This window comes from Stegodyphus dumicola, chromosome 8 (assembly GCF_044657685.1).
Source record: "Stegodyphus dumicola isolate Sdum_Otavi_A_Nest chromosome 8, ASM4465768v1".
Classification (NCBI taxonomy): Eukaryota; Metazoa; Arthropoda; class Arachnida; order Araneae; family Eresidae; genus Stegodyphus; species Stegodyphus dumicola.
The window spans coordinates 20,909,273-20,931,839 of NC_140775.1; the positions used below are offsets into that span (position 1 = coordinate 20,909,273).

At 30.3% G+C, this 22,567-nt stretch overlaps 1 protein-coding gene across 1 annotated transcript in view; it reads left to right on the forward strand.

Moving 5' to 3' along the window:
* LOC118189432 (uncharacterized) overlaps positions 1-22,567 on the forward strand; it is a 56,588-nt gene that overhangs the window by 19,675 nt on the left and 14,346 nt on the right. Inside the window, exon 4 of the mRNA XM_085821645.1 lies at positions 21,064-21,179. Within this exon, the coding sequence (XP_085677771.1) occupies positions 21,064-21,179 (116 nt within the window). The remainder of the gene's footprint in view (positions 1-21,063; positions 21,180-22,567) is intronic.

A 22,567-nucleotide genomic window follows, 5' to 3' on the forward strand; every position in this document is an offset into this window, starting at 1 on the left:
TGTTCCTCAAGCCGTCGCCTCTTCAGTTTCAAATGCATTACCCAATCTTTCGTCTTCTTTTGACTCTAAGCCTTCTGAAAGCTTGAACAATATTACAGCATCAATGGTCACCTTCTCCAGACAGAGGGTTTGATTCACCCCTCGGTATCTCTAACTCTTCACAGCAGTGGTACTTGGGGGAGTACCTTGGGGAATCGTTCCCTTTTCCCCAAACAGATCCCACTATTCGGAACTCGATTTCTTTCACCATCGCAAAGTTCATTCTGGAATTTTAGACAATGTTCTGTTTTTTGGACACTGCAATGAGACCCATGTGATCTAGCTTCTTTAGTGGCAAAAGCAATAATTAATAATTAAAATTATGTATTTGTTATTCAGAGTGGTTCCATACGGTCCTTAATAGTTCAGAGTTCCATACAGTCCTTACTATTCCTTAAAAACTCTTAAGTTTTTTGGTCCTTAAAAGTCCTTAATTTTGGCCAAAAGCAGCAGAAGGTCCTTAATTTTAATCATCTGAAATTTCTGTCTGTTTTTATAACTGCCATTTTGAGTGTGAATTAGCATTTTGGAGAAATATTTTTGGCGATTCACTGACATATATGGTTATCTTTTGAACGGGCTCATGGGTTATAATTTTTTCCTATTTCTAATATAAATAGTGGGATACTCAAGTTTCTAAGCAAGAAGTGAAATTGTATATTCTTTGACCATTAGTCCATATTTTTAGTTTGAATTTGATTGTTCTTGTTTAATTACATTATCACAAGATGTAATTGATTTTTTTGGCATCAGAAAATGCTTTTATGTTCTAAATTCTTTTTAAATAAGAGGCTTATTTAAACCTTTGTCTGACACTGTAGTTACTTAATGTCTGTCGGGAGGTTATGGACTATTTAACTTTTAACAGATCAAGAAAACCCTCATAGCTACATTGTAGAGAGGTTGGCAAGTTAGGAGACAAAGCACACAGAAACTAATGAGAACACTGGTTTGCATATTGAAATAAATTTCTGATTTTTAGAAAAAATGCTTAAAGAGAAGGAAATCAATATAAATTAGCCAAATTGTCTGGGAAGGCTTCAAATTAAAAAGACTCATAAATATTTTATTGTTGTTAAAAAACATAAATGTTTTGTAGCTTTTAATGTGTAATTATCCTGATATCATTTAAGAATCAATATCATAAATTACATGCATTTTAAACTGTGAAATGTTCTTAGATTGTGATTTTAATAGGGCTTTTTTAACAAATATTGTTAAAAAATAAATAAAATTTAATAATGGCCATGCAAGTCCATAATAACTACCTAATTTAATTATTTATAACTAACTGCTTACCCTTAAAAATTATCTCTGCATTTTAAAGTGAGTTATTGCTTTTCATTAATCCTTACCATAGTCACAAGGTAAAACACAAAAATGTAAAAATTGATGTAAAACTTATTCTTTGTATATAGTAAGACTTAAAATAATGTGAACAACGTATCATCTGTGGTGCTTTAGTGGCTTATTAGAACCTTAAAGTATATTAACTGGGTTACAATATCTGGAAATCTATACGAAGCTACGACACTAACTGCGTCAGACAGAGTCCAACTAACTCTCAAAACCTGCCAACCGTGCATACATCAGGCCTTTCAGGTTCTAACCAGCAGATCTCTCTCTAGGCAAGCAGCAGCTGTGACAGCATTCAGTCTTTTGTCATGAATCATGCTGATTGTGATCTTACTTCTCATTTTCATCTATGCCGCTTGACATAAAATCTATCTGCTGTTTACTAAACCTCTAGACTGAGCAAGTGTGTGACAAAATGAAACATTAAAAAGAAAAATTAATATATAATCATAAAGCTAACTGTTAAGAAAACATAATTAAAATGTCACTTCTTTGAAATATGTCCAGCTATTATAAGTGTAAAATATTTAATGCTACTTGATAAATTTTATAAAGTTGATTTTATTCTCAAACTTATTAATATTTTTTTAATTAATTCATGTTTAATAATAATTCATCCTACTTACTGATCTATTTTATTCTTAGGATGGTATTACAAAAGTGAAGTTCAGGCATAGATAATATTTTTTATTGAATTTCAGTTCCCATTTGCTGAAAGGTCCTTAATTTTTTTCATTAATGGTCCTTAAAAGTACTTAATTTCCATGTGGAGAAATGTGTACAAACCCTGTTATAGAATTGTGCTGTAAGGCATTAGCATCTTTTCTTCTTTACACAAGAAGCTCACACAGCCGATCTGATTATAAAAATATGTAGAACACATACAACTGCCATTACCTCAGGTCTAAAGTAGCAGTACTATATCAAGTATAACCTTATATGTTAGCTAACTTTTCTTCACTTTATCAGTTAAGCATTTAATTAATAATGATAAGCATGCATAGCTTACAGAATTTGCTGCAAATGGACTGAAAAGTTATAGATAGAAACAGTGGTGATTCGTAGCTAAAATTAGTGGGGGTGCTGTTCCAAAAAATTTTAAGCTTTGTTTCAAAATTGTGTAAAAGCAAACAAACATATAAAAAGAAAATTTATTTTGAAACTTCATGAAATCTTACAAGAACAAAATTAAACATTTCTTAATTACTTTAACCTAAATTGTTGCTGTTCAATCTTTGTCTATTCATTTAAAAATGAAATCCATTCTTCTTGTTTTAATTTGCATGAAAAGATCAGTAATTTTCTCCTTGATCTCTGGATGACGACTGAGGAAATGCTTCTCTATTGAAAGCACTGCAAGAGCATTTACTCTTTCCAAATTCATAGTGCTTCTTAGAAAAGTTTTAATTCTTTTCAATGTTGAAAAGCAGCATTCTGCTTCTGATGTAGTCATGGGAACTGTCAAGATAATTTTTATCAGTTTCGTAATTTTACTAAGAACATCATCTAGATTATTTCCCAAGATAAATTTCAGTAGCTCAATTAATTTGCAGTACTCTTGAGTATCAGACCTACAATAGAATACTTTTAGTTCAGTTTTAAGTTTTTCTTTGTCAATCATTGGATATGCTTCAGTGGTCAGTACTATTTCTTCCTTAGGATGTTCATTCCTAAAACTAGTAAAGCATTTCTTGTTGAACAACTTAGCAGCTGTTAAGTGTTTAGTGGAAGAATATCTGTCCATTATATCAATACCTATAAAGTCACATATTTCCTTAGCTATCCATCAGTGTCCTTCTGCCATCAGTGTCTTTGTAAAGAATTCTCACAGCAATTTGAGTTTCTTAATTCTGAAATAGTAGTTTTGAAATTTGTTATATATTCATTACCTTTAAACACACTAACTTCTCTGGATTGCATTTGCTTGTATATTATTTCAACAAGAGGCATAATCTGATAAAAAAGCTCTAACCACAAACTTGAAATTATCATCATTTAGATATTTTAAAATTCCTGTTGCTTCTGCAATAGTTTGATCTGCATTTGATGTTGACTGAATTTCAGTAAGGCAATTTTTTAAAGGTTGCAAATTTTCATGAACTCTGTTTATGGTCCGTATGTTGAAGTTCCATCTTGTGGAGGAAGGATGTGGAATGCTAACTTCTTTAGAATGGACACACATTGTGGTGATCTTGAGAAGAATGTTGGAATAGCCAGAATATTAGAAAAAATTATTTTCACGTTTCTTGAAATACTTGTTGCATTTTTCATTATTAAATTGATGTGCATAACAGTAAATGAAATGAGCATTAGTATAAACTGCTTTTATTTTTGCTTGAACTTCTGCATTTTTGCCTTTCATGACATTTGCACTATAAAATGTCTGAGCTATCAATTTTTAATGAAGGATTGTATCCAATTGTTCCAAAATACATTTTGATATGCCATCTGCAGTTTGATTTTCTGGAATAAAGAATCCCCAGAAACGCTCAAATATTTCTCCATTCAATACATACCATAGAACAAGGACCATCTGAGTGTGTTCCGAAACATCTGTTGTGTCATCAGCCCTTAAAGCTACAAAAGAAGCTTTTCTAATTTCCATCCTTATCTCCTCATGATATATTTGAAATAGGCAGTCATGTATGGTCTTAGAAACTGAATAGTCTTAGAAATATCTTTGAAGACTACACTAGTTTCTAAGTGATTCTTCAAATGTGAATCTAATTTAGATGCAAAATTTACTAATCCTCTAAATACCCCTGGATTTACTGAATCGCATTTTTCATCATACCCACGTAAGGGAGTTTCAAAGTTTCCACAAAAAAAAAAAAAAAAAAATGCAATTTATTATTTTGTATAAAATTTCACAGTTCTTTTTAACCTTTATGCTATGCTCATTGACTGAAAGTCTGTATCCCTCACTGAGTTTCTCCTTAATACTAACAGTTCCTAAAAGTGAGTGTGAAACTATAACGTGCTTCTTTGACTTCTCATGCTTTTCAGTTTTTTCTTTCATTTTGTTTATATTTCTGAAACCATCTTTTGTCTACGTTACGTCACCTCCAAACAGCAAGCACGGGAAGCAAAACGGGGCATTTTTTATTTTACAACTGTAAAGCCAACTTTTCCATTGGTACTGTTCAGAATTGAAACTACAAATATATTTCTTTTTGTTGCTTATGCCTGGCTGACATATTAGAATATCAGCAGGGTCCGTACGGTCCTTAAAAGTCCTTAGATTTTTTTGAATTGATTTTTGGTCATTAAAAGTCCTTAATTTTGGCCAAAATCAGCAGAAGGTCCTCAATTTTAATCATCTGAAATTTCTGTCTGTTTTTACAGTTGCGATTTTGAGTGTGAATTAGCATTTTGGAGGAATATTTTTGGTGATTCACTGGCATATATGGTTATCTTTTGAATGGGTTTATGGGTTATAATTTGTCTTTACTTATAATATTATTGATGGGATACTCGTGTTTCTAAGCAAGAAGTGAAACATAAGCATTTTGAAATTCATTTTTTCTAATAAAGAGCTCTTAAACAACTTTTCGCTTTTGGAGATGTGAATTCTTTTAATGGTTCTAAATTTGGCGATTTTAAGATCACTTTCTATAGAAAATTTGTAATTCCGAGATCTAAGAAGTTTTGGACGATTTTTTTTTTAAAACACCGTAACATTGGTAAATTTTAGTAAAATAATGGTAATGTATTGAAATTATATTTAAAAAATAACATTAAAATAAAACATTTTTATTTTTTGCTGTCATATTATGAAGTTTCATTTTGGCAACTTATACATACAATATTTTGAATCTGAAAAATAAACAAGGTATAATGCTATAAAGCACAATTTACGAAACAACTCTTAGCAAAAACAAAATTAGCTATGTAATTAATTAAAAATGTCTTCTTTTTAATTTTTTATAGTAAGAGTTTTTCCCATGTAATTTTCTCAGAATATTCAAAATTCTCAGAATGTGCATCAATTTCCTCTATAAAATTAATTTTATACTTTTTCCCTCCTTTTTTTTCCAAAATATTTCTGGCATTTTGCTGTTACTGAATTGGTAGGGATAATTTTTCTTTAGTATTTTAGACATTGCAGCTTGGAAAGTTTAGAAGGATTTGAAGGCAAGATTTATAGACCCAGGATTCTAGAAGATTCGTGAAATATGTGACAAAATGAAAATTGTCTCCATGATATCAACATGTAATGGATGTATTTTACTGAAAGTTTGCGATGAATTTCTTACTTTTGGGGGAATGTCTATAAGAACAATGAAAACATAATATTTGGAAGTTTTACTCCTGATACTAAAATCATTTTCTTAACATATTTATCTTCCCTTTATTATTTTCTCTACTTTTCACTAGACACAAGCATGGAAAATATCGAAAATTCTTCTGATCTTATCACATAGACAGGCATTTATAGAAAGGAATTTTTTTTTATTAATAAAGAAATTGAAAACTTACAATTTAAAAGATTCATCTAATATGTTTTAATGCATCATACACAGAGCTGGCACTAAACATTTTCCCACCTGATGCAATCTCTGTGAAGCCTAAATTCTGCTTCCAATGCCTGCTCTAAATTCTAAAAGTTTTGCCATTTCTAGATTTTGTTGTTCAGTGTGTCACTAAATTCTAAAAATTCTGCCACAACGGCTCTGTAACTGGCCTTTACCATATATATTTCTTCTGAATGTTCATATTACTAAATAAAATTAGCCATTTTCTATACATTCTAAATGCATTTCATGTTTTTTAGAATAACAGAAATCTTTAATTAAATCAAAAAATACTAATATGGAAAGGAAATGTTTTGAAGGAAGAAAATAATGAAGACAAAGAAAATGTGCAGTTATTATTATGTAAATTACCCAATTGTTTGTGATTTTAGCCTTTACTATAATTTCCCATTTCTATTTCCTCATATGATAGAGTTACTCAGATTAAACTAAAATTAAATTGTATAATCTTTGACCACTAGTCTACATTTTTAGTTTGAATTTGACTGTTCTTGTTTAATTACGTCACCGTGAGCTGTAAATGATTATGTTAGCATCAGGACATGCCTTTATATGCTAAGTTCTTTTTATATAAGAGTCTTATTTAAACTTTTGTCTGATATTTTAGTTATTTTCAGACATAGTGATAGTTTGCTTCACATCAGTTGGGGATTTTCGATTATTTAACTTTTACCAGATCATTAAACCCTCATAGGTACATTGTGGAAAGGTTGACAAGTCAGGAGATAAAGCAGTTAGGTTGATGACAAATATTGTTAAAAAATAAAATTTAATTGTGGCCACGTAAATCCATAATGACTAAGGTTATCTAATTACTTAATTTAATTGTTTATAACTAACTGCTTAAAAATTATCTCTACATGTTAAAGCGAGTTATTACCTTTCATTAATACTCACTGTGGACACAAGATAAAACACAAAAATGTAAAAATTCAAGTAAAACTTACTCTTTGCATCTAGTGAGATTTAAAATAACACAAAACAACTTATCACGTCTGGTGCTTTAATGGCTTATTGGAACCTTAAAGTATATTAACTGGGTTACAAGCCCTGAAACTCTACACGAAGCTACGACACTAACTGCATCAAACAGAGTCCTGTGCCTACATCAGGCCTTTCAAGCAATAGCAGTAACAACATTTAGTCTTTTGTTCTGAATCATGCTGATTATGATCTTACTTCTCATTTTAACCTATGCCATTTGACATAAAATCTACCTGCTATTTACTCAACCTCTAGACTGACCAAGTATGTGACAAAATGAGACATTAAAAAAAATCAACATAAAGCTAAGTAAAACGAAAATGTCACTTATCTTCTTTCAAATATGCCATCTGTTATAAGTGTAAAATATTTAATGCTACTTGATAAATTGCATAAAGTTTATTTTATTCTCAAACTTATTAATAATTATGTTAATTAATTCATGTTTAGTAATAATGCATACTACTTAGAGATCTATTTTATTTTTAGGATGGTATTACAAAATAGAAATTCAGGCATAGATAATATTTTTAATTGAATTTATTTAGTTCCCATTTGCTCATAGGTCCTTAATTTTTTTCCATTAATGTTTCTTAAAAGTTCTTAAAAGTACTTAATTTTCGTGTGCAGAAATGTGTACAAACCCTGTATCAGGTGTTGAATGACCTCTTTTCTTAATTTTAATTTTTTCATGGAGAGACAGCTGTGAAAACGAAAGCTCTATTCACTTACAGTCACAGAATTTATTACTTGAGGATGCAAGGACATGGTTAAAATTTTATGTAATATAAAAGAACCGAAAAAAACGAATCAAATAGAATAGCTGAAAAATAATCTAATCAGGAATATGGTGTATGTTTTTTAAACACAGCACACAAGGAGTAAAAGAAAGAACCACCTCCCAACAGCACGCCAGATTTGGCACTGCAAAAGTGACAGTGCTCTTCTCTCTCCCTGGCTCATGTGCTGCTTTCTGTGTGCGTATGCGTAAAACAGCCAAACACCACATCATTAGAACTGTAAAGCGTGCAGTTCCATACAAAGATTTTCGTACTTTTTTCATAAACTGGGGCATGGCTACTGACATTAAGTTTAACCCTCTGAGCGTTATGACCGGGTTTAGGCAGTCAAGACACCCTACCTCGAAAGTGTTACGGACGCTTCTAGGCGGTCACTGGAAAAGTGTTCGAAAGCGTTACTGACGGTTCTAGACGGTCAGTGGTGAAGACCTCAAAAGCGTTACGACCGCCTTAAAGCGGCCGTGCAGATGTCTCCTGCCCCCCTTATTTCTGGAACCCTGGAGATCTCTAAATGACAGTTCTCAGTAGGAGGCAAAGAGGGTTGCTCTTTTTCGTTTGACCGCTATGTTTAATCGCCAAGAAAACGCTTGAACATGTAGTGGTTTATAAACAACAAACAAACATGGACATTCTTCGCGAAATAAAAAAGTAGCATGTAAGCATGTTTTTTCAATACTCTCTTTAAACAGATAACATTTTCATAAAATATCCTTTAGTTTTTAAATTGAATGTTCAGAAATATGCGAAATGCTCGTGAATTCAATTAAAAAATAGCATTAGGAAATATTTAAACAAATTTACTTATGGATATATAGATACATAATTAAAACCGACAAGTTATAAGTTTTAATTATTCGATCGAAAAAAATAGCGCATTTAATTACTGCATTTAATTTGATACTGAATTTAATATGAGTTTACATGTAAAGAATAACATAATTAAGCAATAATTCAAATAAAAATTAGCCATCAACGGTAATTTATAATAAGCATATTTTGAACAGGTTTATGAAGCATAATCTAATTTGATAGTAAAAATAATAATGGTGAATTATTTATTCATTTTGGAACAATATTCGTCGCATATACTGGTTTGATGAAGTTCTGTTCAAATTCATTTCAAATATTCAAAATCTTTTTATGTACATTGATTTCAATGTGATTTTTATTAGGAAAAAATTCAATGAGTTTGATTTTCTTACATAATTGCAATTACATTGTTCAACGCAAAATAACTACAAGCAGAAAAGCAAAGGTGTGTTAAAATTTCTGTATTTTGCTATATAAATTATTAAAATAACCAACCTACAGCCTAACAACTGAATGTCCGAAATATAATCCGCAACTTTTCTAAAAGTAACAAATTTCAGTTAAAAAAAAACGCAGTAAATAAATAAAACGAAATACTATTAAGAAAAGAAGCATGAAAATTTACTTTTTTATGTTTGCTTACTTTATTTTTATTCCAAAGGGGCAATTTGCCCTGAAGGACTTTTAATTTCGCTTTAGCATTTTTCAATGAAAACTATAAATGGCGAATCACTTTTCAAATTGTTGCCACTAAGTATTATCCCTCTGTATTACACTTAAAGAAATTAAATAATGAAGAATCTGCATGAATGTATGTATGTTTCTCGCATTGTGATAAAGCAACGGTACCTAGAGCTATCAAAATTTAAATAACGTAATCTTCCATACAATATGGGCATGTGGAAGCCCTAATTTGAATTTGAAATTTGTTTTATTATCGATTTCATATTTTATAACACTTCAACGAATTTTTGATTAAAAAACTAAACGTTTTCAAAGCGAGTAATGTCAACACCGTACGAAAAAAATCCCATTTTTATCTCCAGCGCAAGAGACTCTAAGATAGGCTCATTTTAAAATAATTTTGAGATATTGCTGTTGAACTGAACTTTATGGTTTGAGTACGTAGAACATGATATTTAATGATGTAACACACAAAACGTTAAAAACGCTCCTTTGGACATAGTTTAAAATCTGAAACCTTTCATATTTTTATTTATTAGTTCAAAAGGGTGTATTAGTATTTAAAACAATAATCCTTGAGAGACTATTGTTTTAATACTAATACTGTTTTCGTTTTTGCAATTTTGCGTTGAATCACTATAAACGGCGAATCACTTTTCAGACTGTTGCCACCAAATGTTAGAGTCCCGCATTACATTTGAAGTAATTAAATAATGAAAATCTGCGTAAATGTGTGTATATTTCTCGCATTGTGATAAAAAAAAAACATTTGAAAAAAGGCCATCCAAATTTAAATGACGTAATCCTCCTACAAATATGGGCATGTGGAAGATCAAATTTGGAATTTGTTTTATTATTGATTTCATATTTTGTGAAACTTTAACGAATTTTTGAGTAACAAACTCAACGATTTCAAAGCAAGCAATAGCAACACTCTACTGGGGGGGGAACCTTTTTATCTCCAGCGTGCGGAATTGTGTACCGGAAATTCTAAATATATGCTCATTTTAAAATTAATTATCGACATTGCTATTAAACTGAATTTTATGGTGTAAGTGCAAAGAACATGATATTTAATAAATAAAGGTACCACACAAAACGTTAAAGAAATGTCCTTTTGGCCGTAATTTAAAATGTGAAACCTGTCAGTTTTTTTAAAAATTTTTATTGTTTTTTGAATGTATGTTTTTGGCGAATGACGCAGTAGTCGTGTATAATCTGAATATATAATAATTATTTGTGCTATTTTTTATTTGAAATGCATAGAATTCTCTAAAATAGTAGCATTCTTAGATTGAATATTGTCTAAGCAGGTGCAATGATATTTTAACTTCATTACCGTATCAAATACAGTTTCTTTTTAATTTAAAAACTTCATCAGCGGTCTGAAGCACCTTTTTGAATCATAGGATGAGTTTTAATAAAATTTGTAGTAGTCCGAATTTTTATAAGTATTCAGAATTACTGAAATAAAAAAAGCTAAACTTTTTAGAATTTCTTTATCAAAGTATTACATCTTAGGCCAGCAACACCTGATTAGTAAAATCTGGGAAAAGATCTATGATTGTTTAGTAAGAAGTATAAAAAAAAGTACTCTAGGTCTAAGCAGTAAAAAAAAAGCTTGTCCCTCTATCGAAAATTGTCACGTATGTTAGAAAAGATTTTGCAAGACATTAATATTTTAGCTCAAACATGATTTTTTTTAATTTAGTCTCTTGTTTTGGAGATGGTGTTCAAGCATTTTACCATAATTTTATTTTCACATGTGCAGAATTTTTATATTTTTTGTTGATCACTGTATTTTTAACTTCCATTGCATAAATTAAAGAAATACACATAGCAACTTCAGCCATAAACAGATGACTTAAGAGAAATTTGTTTTGACATATTATGTGAAAGAATAAATATTAAATGCTTTTGCATTTATGTTACATGACAATTAGAAAACAATAACTGTAGATGTGCAAAAAACCTGTACTTATAACCTTCTGTATTTTTAAAGAAAGTACAAAATAGTTCAGAATAGCAGATGGCTTTGAGATCATTCAATAATGTCATCGTAAGTATATTCTCTTCATGTTTCAGATGAATTGCAGCAGTTCAGATTTGTCGTAAAAGGGGTCCTAGGGGTGTCGTTGTACACCCCTAGGGATTGGTGTACTTACGGAACGGAAAAACAAGCTTTGAAACATACTCATACAAAAGTCCTACCTTTTCTTCGACAGATAAATGACAGATGTGATAATTTGAACACATGCTTTCAATCAGTTGTTTCCTTCTAACAAAGCGTCTTGCGCGGCTAGCAGGATCCTAGCAAAGTCTTGTAATAGTCTCTTGTTTTAAATATGCTGTGTTCGAACTCAAATTCAAAGACAGGCATTTAAAGATTTTATTAATGCTTTTTTTTTTTACATTCGACAATTCAATATTTGTTTAAAAAATAAACACATAAATAAACTTGCATAGCAGATCAAAAAACAGTTATTAGTAGTTATAACAGCATAACTAAATAAGCCCATTTTGAAATATGGATGATATTGCATTCATTATTTTTAATCTGAAACGATATCAAGTTGTTATTACTAGATAAAATGGCTTAAAATTAGCTGACACATTATAAGAAAATTTTTTTTAATGAAAATTGGATTCACTTTCTTTCACATAATTTCTGACCAGTTTTTCCAAAATATTTTAAAGCTTACTTTACTACATAATAGAAATATCTCAACGTTTGTTGTTTTTAGGTAGTAATTTTAATTGGGGCTGTTATATAAGAAGGCTATTTATCGTTGTTGTTGTGTTATAGTACTTATTTTATTGTATAATGCAAATTTTGATCAATTGGTTAATTTTATAATGTATAAAGGAACTTCAAAAAGAGCAAAAGTAATTTCCACCGTTATAATATATCCTTAAATGGTTCCCAATAAAAACATAGTTAACTAAGTAGTATACTACATTATATTAATTAATTTATTAACCAAATAGCAAAAACATTTCAAATATGAAATCCATCTTTTCACTAAGTACTTTTTGCAAAGTAACAAAAATTCTAATCCCTTTGTTGTTTAAATTAAAGATAAACAAAAAATGGTTTTTTTTTTTCCATGAAATGCTAATTTTATGTTATTTGATAAAAACTGGGAAGTGCAAATCAAAATCCTGGCAAAATACATATACTTATGAATGAACACAGCACACAAACATTTCTTCACCCTAAGCACGAACACAAATAATATTTTAAACAGCTTAAAATGAATCCACTTTCAAAGTATTTAATTTGTGATAGAAACAGCTGAAAACATTTTCCGATATTACAAAATAAAATGAGGTTATTTCTCAGATAGTTTCACAAATAAACTCACAAAATAAAGAACGCTTTTTTAAATTTTTAATTTGCAATATGTTAGATGCTTTATTGAAGAATTTGCAATAATATCGTTCTGATTTTCATTTTATCCAAGATTGCCATTATGTTTCACTGATGAGCAACTTGCTAATTATTAGTCCAATGTAGAGTCCTCCTTATGTGTTCTCATAAAATCGCCTTTGTAAATTTAGAGTTTAATTCCACCTAAGTGGTAAAATGTCTTCGTAAGGGATTCCCTAAAGAAATCTGCCTTGTATTTATGTTGCATTTAGGGATATTTTCAAAAACGCACGCAGCTGATTGTTATTTTTAATAGGTGAACAAAAGAAATATTTTTTTAAGAAAGAATATAACTTAACTGCAAGCTATATCTTATTCCTAGATAGCGAAGCTTGATTACAAACTCAATTTTTAAAATACATATAATTATCTTTATGCTTTAAAAAATGCCTTGTCTGGTAATTGTAAATACATAAATCACTTGTTTTTTAAAACTAAGTGATCCACTCTAAGTTGAATAATTACAAATAGCATAATGTGAACGATTAATGAAGCTAGAACCGCCAGTTTATTCTTATGTAATTAATAAAAATTTCATTGTTTCAACATCCTAGTATCTTTCTTCTTCCATACCAAAGCTCACATTTAAGCTTTAGAAAATAATCATATTTCTTTCAATTACCATCCCTCAGTCGAAACTGATGAATAAGAGTTTTATGCATAACATTATTATATTATTTAATATAATATTATACAGGGTGTTTTACTGGGTATTCGGATAGAAAAAAAAATTCTCGAAAAATCCGAGTTGTTAATATATTTTTGGATAACATCCTGAGAGGAATTCATTAATAATAGTAATATGTAAAGCCATGAAACAGGTAAACTCAAAACGTCCTTGGAAGGATCAAAATCATGATCAATTCAGTTATTTAAATAACGCAAAGCTGCGAGGGCTACCTGCCTATGAGGAATGATGCCTTCGTGGAGGACATTCTGAGGGAAACTAGCATATTATACAGGGGGAAAATCACAAGAACCAACCATGCAGCCAGTCAGTTCGTTTATGATCGAACCCAAACCGGGTCGAACTGCCAGTATTCAAAGGTGTATCTTAACCACTGATGAGGCTTGGATCACAATTATTCATCTAGACGTGCGGTCGATTTACCTTACAAGGGCACACACACACACACACCAAAAAAAAAAAAAAAAAAAAAAGAGATCATTCCTTATATTCTCTACTACTTGCACCACCACAGGACGCAAGGTAAACTAGTAAGTCTTAATAAATGTACTAGCACGACAGCATTATATGAATTGTTGGGCATTTTAACTTCGAAAATTAGATAGAATAGTATTTGAAAATGAATATTATGTTCAATTATTTTTAAGTTTGTTTGCAAACTGATCATTGCCTTTCCAATTAAAAAAAATTTCGAATCATATCTAGATATATCATTAAAACATTTACTTGATTTGGCCACCCACTTAACTTACACATTGACCATTTAAATAGAGCACTGCCAATTGAAAATGATCATATTCATCTCCGTGAGATGGATATGATTCGCATCTCTTTCTCAGAAACAAATCTATCTCTGTAGTAGATTAATGTATAGGTAGCAGACATTCTGTCACTCTCAGCCGAGCGGTAAAGTCGCAGAATACTGAGTTCTGAATTAAGTTCGATTCTAGGAGAACGTGCTGGCTGCATGGGCGTTTTCATAGTTTTCCGCATATATAACATATATACGAGCAGTTTCTTTAAAAAGTCCTGGGGCCCACCAGCGGCCGAGCGGTAAAGTCGCTGAACACTGGTAGTTCGGTCCAAGGTTTGAATCCCATGAACGGGCTGGCTGCATGGGTGTTTTCGTGGTTTTCACCATGTGTAACGTGTATACGAGCCAGTTTCCCTTAGAAAGTCCTCCACAAAGCCATCCCTCCCCTTAGGCAGATAGCCCTCGAGTCTTTGCCGTAATTAAATAACCTAACCTTTAAAAAGTCCTCCACGAAGAGACCCTCCTCTTAGGCAGACAGCTCTAGTATGCTTTGATGTAGTCAAATAAGCCTAAATATTCTGTTGGCGAAAAAGCAAGATTGCATTTATCGTGAATAATTTCTAATGCAAAAGTTATACTTGTTACTAAGGAAAGGATTTATTTTTGTGTAAAATTCAGATTGCTTGAATTTTAATAATTCTCAGAAACGAAACACAAATAACAAGAAACTAAAAAAAATATTCATAATTAATTAGGATATATAAACGATGTAATCATTAAGCATATTTTTAGTAAGAAAGAATATTTTGTAATAAATAAATGAAAAATGTATTTAATTAATTCGGACACCTATAATCCGGAATGATCTATAATCCGGACCTCAAAGCTACAAACTTTCTGCGCATGCTTCGCGTTCGCGCATGCGCACAGGCGTTTACGAGAGCGCGTAAGACCCTTACGGCTGCGAATATGTTTGTACGCATGCGCGTTTAATGTGTAACGGAGTTATACGCTAAGCTAAAGTTATCTAATTCAGTTAATGTTGCAGATTGCGTTGTTCCTTAATCTTCGAATTGGATCCGGCTTATTATTTTTTGCAGACTGTTAGAGCAATTTTATAAAATTAAGCTTGAACTTTCGATTATGTCAAATAGAATTTCCGATATATATTTACTACAAAGCGAAAGTATGTTTTGAAATCCGAAATCTGTTTATCAATTTCACGCTGCTCTGCGGCAGAGGGGGGGGGGCAGAAACGTCATTATTAGATTATGATAGATTAGAAAGATTATGTCAAATAGAATTTCCAATATATATTTACTAATATGTAATTTGTATCTACAAAGCGAAAGTATGTTTTGAAATCCGAAATCTGTTTATGAATTTCACGCCGCGGATTGGAAGTTGATCTGTCAACACTATCCTTATCTTCAGAGCAGATGTTTTTATTTTATTTGGATTATAATTCCGTACTAAGTTTAGTATTTCGTCTCGATGTACTCCGTCTTTGATATGATTTAAATCAAGTTCCTCGTCATTATAATTCGCTTCCGATAGTGAAGAAAGTGACCCAGAGGTTATTGAAAACGAAAACATTTCGATTGACAAATTAGTGGGTATTCTCAACACAGCAATTATAGGACTTGAACAGCGGAACTTTGTAACTAAACAAGAAATTATGTCTGTTTAATGGAATTAAAGAGAAAGTATTATCACATGAAACGAAGCAACTTACATTGAAGGAAATGTTTAATAAAGTAAACAAATAAATATTAAGCTTTTTCTTTTTGTAAATTTTGATACCCTTTAGATCATAATTGTTGTTTATTTCATAAATTACGGTTTTACATTTTTAATTTTGTAATTTTTGCATGCCATCTTACCAGATTTAAACTGATGATCTATAATCCGGAAAAATCGATAATCCGGAATCGCCGAAGTCCCGACGAGTCCGGATTAACGACTTTTGACGGTATTAAAGAATCCTCTATATATCTCTACAAGGTATAAAAATTACAAATATTTTTCAAGGTGCATGTGTATATGTACCTGATAAAAATATTTACATTGTTTATTATTCTAGCGATATTTTTAACCAGGTGCATATTTTCCGTGAGGCATTTTCCGGTTTTTTCCCGATATACATTTTCAGGATATTTTCTTGGCATTCGTTTTACTCTGGTTAGATTAAAGTGTTATTTTGTATGCTGTGAAACCTAACTAGAATTTATTTTCATTCCATAGTTGCTTCACATAAATTTTTGATTTCATGTAATATTCAGTTTCATAATTGCACTATCATTTTGAGATTTACTATACTTTTCAGTTTTTTTTTTATTAAATGTCGTCTACAACTACTTTCAATAAAATACTGATATATAATACGGAAATATAACATACATGTGCACACATGCTCACAAACATACATCACCATATGTATACACAGTGTTTTGTATTGTGTGTTTACATATATATATATATATATAGTTTACATTCAAAACAGTTTTAATAATTCCTACAAAAAATGTGATAAATTTTCACGAAATAAACTTCTTAAATTTATATATATATATATATATATATATATATATTGCGCTTTCCATAGTTCAACATAGATGAAGTTTTTAAAGTCTGAATTTAAATAATGATATTGTGTTTATATGTACTATAATTACTGATGAAAGGATGTTTCTGAATTTAAAGCCAGGGTAGCTTAAATTACTAACAGACGGCAAATACACAACTTGAAATCAGAGTCTTTGGAAGAAGCAATAAATTTAGAATTTACGGAAGCTCCATTTCTCGTCATAGTTAACAAAATGAAAGAACTGAGAAAGATCAGAGTTATAGATAGTGAATGCTTTTTGTCCTTGCACAAAGGTAATGATCTCCCATATAAATTAGAAAATGTAAAAAGGTAGTAAGCTTTTAGTTCAGTACCCCCTGGAGGTATATTTACATTGAAGTCAACTTGGAGATTCCGCTATTAGGTGTTTTCTTTGAAAAGGGTAATATCTTTTTCAGCACATAACCAGAAATAAGAGTTTATGTTTTCATTACTCAATATTCAAAGCTCTATAATTTGGAGCATCTGCTCGGAAAACTGTTAACTTATTTTTCATCATTCAAGAAAAGAATACACACCTGCGTAAATGTCTTGGAGAAATAATATCGTTAACAATTTTGCTACAATTTTTTTTTTTTTTTTTGTTTTTTTTTGTTTCTATTAACATCTTGATAATGCACGCAGTATATAAATACTTGCATTGTAACTCATATATAGCTAATTACAAGGAAATTGCATTGTAACTCGAAAATACATTTATTTTCTCAAGAAGCTCCTTTGACCAAGCTATTTACTTGTTTTCTACCCCCAAAGTGATTTTACTCTATAAAAGCCGAACTGCCTGATCTCATTCATCAGCCACTTCATCTATTCTGCTGTTGAGTTATGCGATATACATGCATACATACGTACGGACATACGTCGTGCTAAAACTAGTTATAAGTCCCAAATATAAAATTTCAACATTTTATGTTAAATTATGCAACATACGTACGTGTAAATGTCATGATGGAACTATTCAAAATGGAAATTTCCTTTGAAATATGAAAATCGAAATGTTTCGCGATTACAATACTTTATTTATTTCTCACAATTCAAAGCGGTGTCATAAATAACTAACTACTAATAAATTTATGATGCAATCTAAACAATTACTTAAATCTATAACACTTTAAACTGAAATAAACTTATAATATTTGAAAATTAAATATAAACATAATACTAAAATAAGTTGCGAATAATTTGCATTTGAAAAATTGGAACACGAGAGAAAAAAATTCTCACAAATTCCCTTTGTATATTAAAAAGTATTTCCTCAGAAAATAAGGATAAAAAAATGCAAGATTAATTTTTCACCATTATCGAAGCAATTCCTTAAAGAAACTGGAAATTTAAAGCATTTTATGTAGTTTCTCTTACTGGTGTATATTGACTAACTGTATTCGGCACATATCTTGATTTAAGGTACGAGTAATATACAGCATATGTGTTAGTGTGCAAATTATAAAGCAGCCAAATAGGAGATAAAATACTATTTTAGCAACCAGTCTCATGACGAAGATACCATAGGGAGAAAAACTAATTTCACTCGCTAAATTCAACGGAGAGGAGAATTAGCTTAATTATATCCATATGGTAAGGGGGCCCGCTTTTGAAGTAGTTTGAGTAAAAATACTTGCCGTTTTGCGACAGACCTCGTAAGAAAACACGATTATTTTTACGTCGTTTCCTGAAAAAACCTGTAACGCTCGTGGGGTTAAGGATTAAATATTGGTGAAGTATAAATAAAGAATTAAAGAATAAAGGACACATTATATTAAATATTAAAAATAATGATAAGTGGAAATACGGAGGGGTGGTTACAGTTCCACAGTGCTTATTACGAGCCACCACTGGCTAGAAATAAACAGATAAGGTTACCAAAATGTGATTGGGGATGTTTTTACCACCAAAATAGTTTATGGCAACTAATTATACCCCAAGAAAGTTTGAGACTAGGTAATTTATGTTCCCAATCATTTAGTAAAATTAAGTCTTGTGAAAACTCAGAACATCTGGTATTTATGTAATTTTTGCTATTAGTAAAATTAAATATCAAAAGTCAAATTTGTAGTCTTGTGTAAACTCGGAACTTCTGATATTTATGTAATTTCTGCTGTTAGAAATTTTCGTGAGCATTAAATTTCCTTGGTATCAACATTGGCAGTGATCTGTATACAGAACACTGATTTTCAATTTAGGGTATACAGGCAATTTTGATTCTTTCTTTCTTTTTTTGTCCTGCAATTTTGAAAGGTAATTTTTCCATTCCAAGTAATTTTAACTGTCTTTTAGTCAAAATGTGATTGACCTTAATTTTAAGCGGAGGAGTATCAAGGATATATAAATTGTAAGATTATAAGTAAGTATTATCTGGTTTCCTTGAAAATGAATTTCTGCTTCCTACTGTTATCATTATTCTAAATTCTGAGAGTCTCTCTGCACTTCCACTATAAGTTTACTTCTGTGGTTTGCAACTTCATCCTATGGAAGTAAGAACATTCTCTAACTTTTCAGCATTATTCCATGATTCTGAAAAAAAGTGATAATGTTCATTTTAGTCTTTCTTAAATTTCAGAAACTTTGATGTTAGCTCTTTTAGTAAGTCATTTCTTTAACTTGGAATATTCTGGCAGGTTGAAACTTTTTTGGAAGCTACAAAATTTATTGTATTTTTCTTCCTTCATGAACTGAAGTTGGGTATTATCTTCAAATAGAGCTTTAAATTTTCTTTTTATCTGTATTTATTTATATTTTTATTATTTTTAGATTATTTAAACACTTATAAGTAACTCCGTCTTCTTTTGTAAAAATAAATAAATAAATAAAATAAATAAATAAAATGTACCTTAAAAAAATCTATTTTAAAATCTAGGCAATATTTTTGCTTGAAATAAACTGAAATTGTGTTAATTCTCATTTTATAATGTTATGTTTTGAATCATTAAATGGTAGTTAGTAAGTAGCCTTGACAGCAGAAAATGGCATTGGCCCAATTGGGGCTTAAAAAAATAGTTTTTTTACCAAAAGTTACATCCATGAAAACAAAGTTCATTACACTAAATGATTAATTGGCAATTTATTCAATATCTGCACAACACATATTATATATATCTTAGAGAGAGAAAGAATTTTATATAAATTTGCTATGATATTTAATATAATTTTGTCAGCAGTATATTTAAAATGACAACATTATATATATATCTATACGCACACATAAATATAAGAAAATTCAATTTTTACAGACCATAGTTCGGTACTTTTTACAAGCCATAGTTCAGCATTTGCTGCTAATAATGTCTCAAACATCAACTATAGCTTCTTTCCATTTGATTGAAAGGTATTGAGTAATTTATAATGGAAAATTGCAATTCTGACAGAATGCAGTTGTGAAGTTTGATTGTCAACTGTTTATTTCTCACTCATGTGTAGGTCAGTAACTGTTTGTCTGTTGCCAATGCAGAAATGCACCAAACCCACTTTTTCACCAAGGCCACAACAGAAGACAAGTATGCACTAAAGTAGTCAAAGTATATCATCTTTAAACCTTTCCTTTTGTTTCACTTTTATATTAATGTGTTCATTAATATTATGTGTTGGGAAAAAATTAACATACAAAGGAAACATTTTCATTATGTTCAGAGCATACTTATAATCAAAGGGATCAAACTGCTAAAATCTAGTATTCCAACCCAGGTTCAAATCTTGGTAAATGGGCTCGTGTCATGTTTTTTGGGGGGGAGGTAGAGGGGACTTCTTGGTATATAATGTAAATATGAACAATTTCTATATTCCTACATGGGGACCTTCCTTCCCTTGTTCAAATAGCTCTAAAATCTTTGTTGTCATTAAAATAATGTATTTAACATTAATTGTCACTTTCCAATGGGCATATGCTGTCTTAATTCCCTATCAGAAATATTGCATACTGCTATAATTTATGTAGCAACATCTTTCTAATGTAAATGATTATGATATGATTAAAAATTGAACTGCTTGATTTTAATTGTGTTTCAACATTTGTTATGTGTAACTTATTTTTATCCTTAATATATACAATAGTTTCTATCTTGCTACAATATATGCATGTTTATAGGGAATTCTGTATTTCAGGCACAATATGACAAAAGTCTCATTGATTTGAATATTCAGTTACTCAGAAGTATTTGCTGCTTACTGTAATTTCAGTATGTCAAAGTTTAGCAGTATGTGTTCATTAAAAGAGTTTATTATTATTATTATTATTATTATTTTAGAATCAAACCTTTAGTATTGCCTAAAAATTAAATCATAAGGAAGTTCTCCTCCTGCTCATTTTACTAGTAAGAAATGCTTTCAGTCGAATATTATGGCAAATTATTATTTTTGTCTTTAGGTCAAGGTAGCTCCTTGTTGTCAGATTCTGAATGTGTTCTGGCGAATACCACCTCGCTATTATGAAGCTTCTGAAGAAATTACAGAACTGTTAAGCATAAAAGCACCTAAAATTAGGTAACTTCTTTATATTGATATAATTACAGGTTATCCCAAATAAAGAAGAAGTCACATTCATTTATTTTGTTAAATTTAATTATTTTCTTTTTTGCAACTTAAAGTTCTGTATGTATGTAAAGTAATTCTCAGTTAATATAAGAATTAGTTTAAAAGTGTGTTCTTTTATAAATCAAAACTTAAACAATATTTTTAGTGAATGTGCTTCTGTTTTAACGGTTTCTCTTTATATCTATACTAGGAAAGAAAATACAAATTTAAAATAAGTTATTATTAATTTATAAATCAAATTTTTAATGTTTAAAGTAACTTAATTTAACCTTAATAATGATTTAACTTTAATAGTAATTTGACTTTGATATTTACTTAGCTGCATTTCATCATTATATGACAAGTTAGGGACGAAGGCATTAGTAAAATGGAAGTTGTGTTTGCATTTTATTATTGTCTTTTTCTCAAACCTTTCCTATTGATTTACTTTGTTCCTTACTTTTCCGACTGATGTAATATTTATATGTTTCCATAGTTCTAAATTTCAAAGATATGCTGCCCTTTATTAAATATATGCATTTATCTACAAGTTAATGCTGAAAAATAAAAGATAGTCCCTTGAAATTGAAATACTGTTTTTCGTACTACATCTCTGGATTGCTGTTATCATATCTGACAATGAGCTTCAATTTCTTTTATTAATTTTTTTTTTTTTTTTTTTTTTTTTTTTTTTTTTACATTTCTGCAGATGAAGTTACAATTCATAACATTTCTAGTATTTGCAGCTCCTCAATGGAAACTTTCCATCTGTAATCTGTGCATGATAAAATTTCCGGGTCTTTCAAAAGATGTTTTTGCAGTCTTGAATGTTTTCCACCATTCACCAAGTATGAGAGATTATTTGATCTTTGTCATGAACATCTAAGCTGCCGGACACTGATTGACAACAATTTTCACATCTAAAAGTTTGCATATATGCATATGCAATGTTTGTACAAGAAAGTGGTTTGAACAAAAGGCATACTCTAAAGGGCTATTCACACTGGGATTTATATGAGCTAACGGAGTTAGTTCCATGTGTCAACTAGCTCTGCTATGCCTGCAGTTCAGATTTTTCAAATTGCTGCCCTATGGAGAAAAACTGGTTTTGGAGATGGGTCGGCTACGTCAGTTGCCGTCGTTAGCTCAGATAAAATCCAGTATGAATGGCCCTTTAAATTTACATAATGCATGACATATCTTAAATTTGTACAAATTTTGCTTACTCACATATGCAAAGTTTATACTAAAAAGTTGTTTGAACAAAAGGCATACTCTTAAATTTGAAAAAATGCAGTAAAGTGGTTGAAAGCATAGGCATCAAATATATAGGTTATAATTGTCTATGAATGAAACAG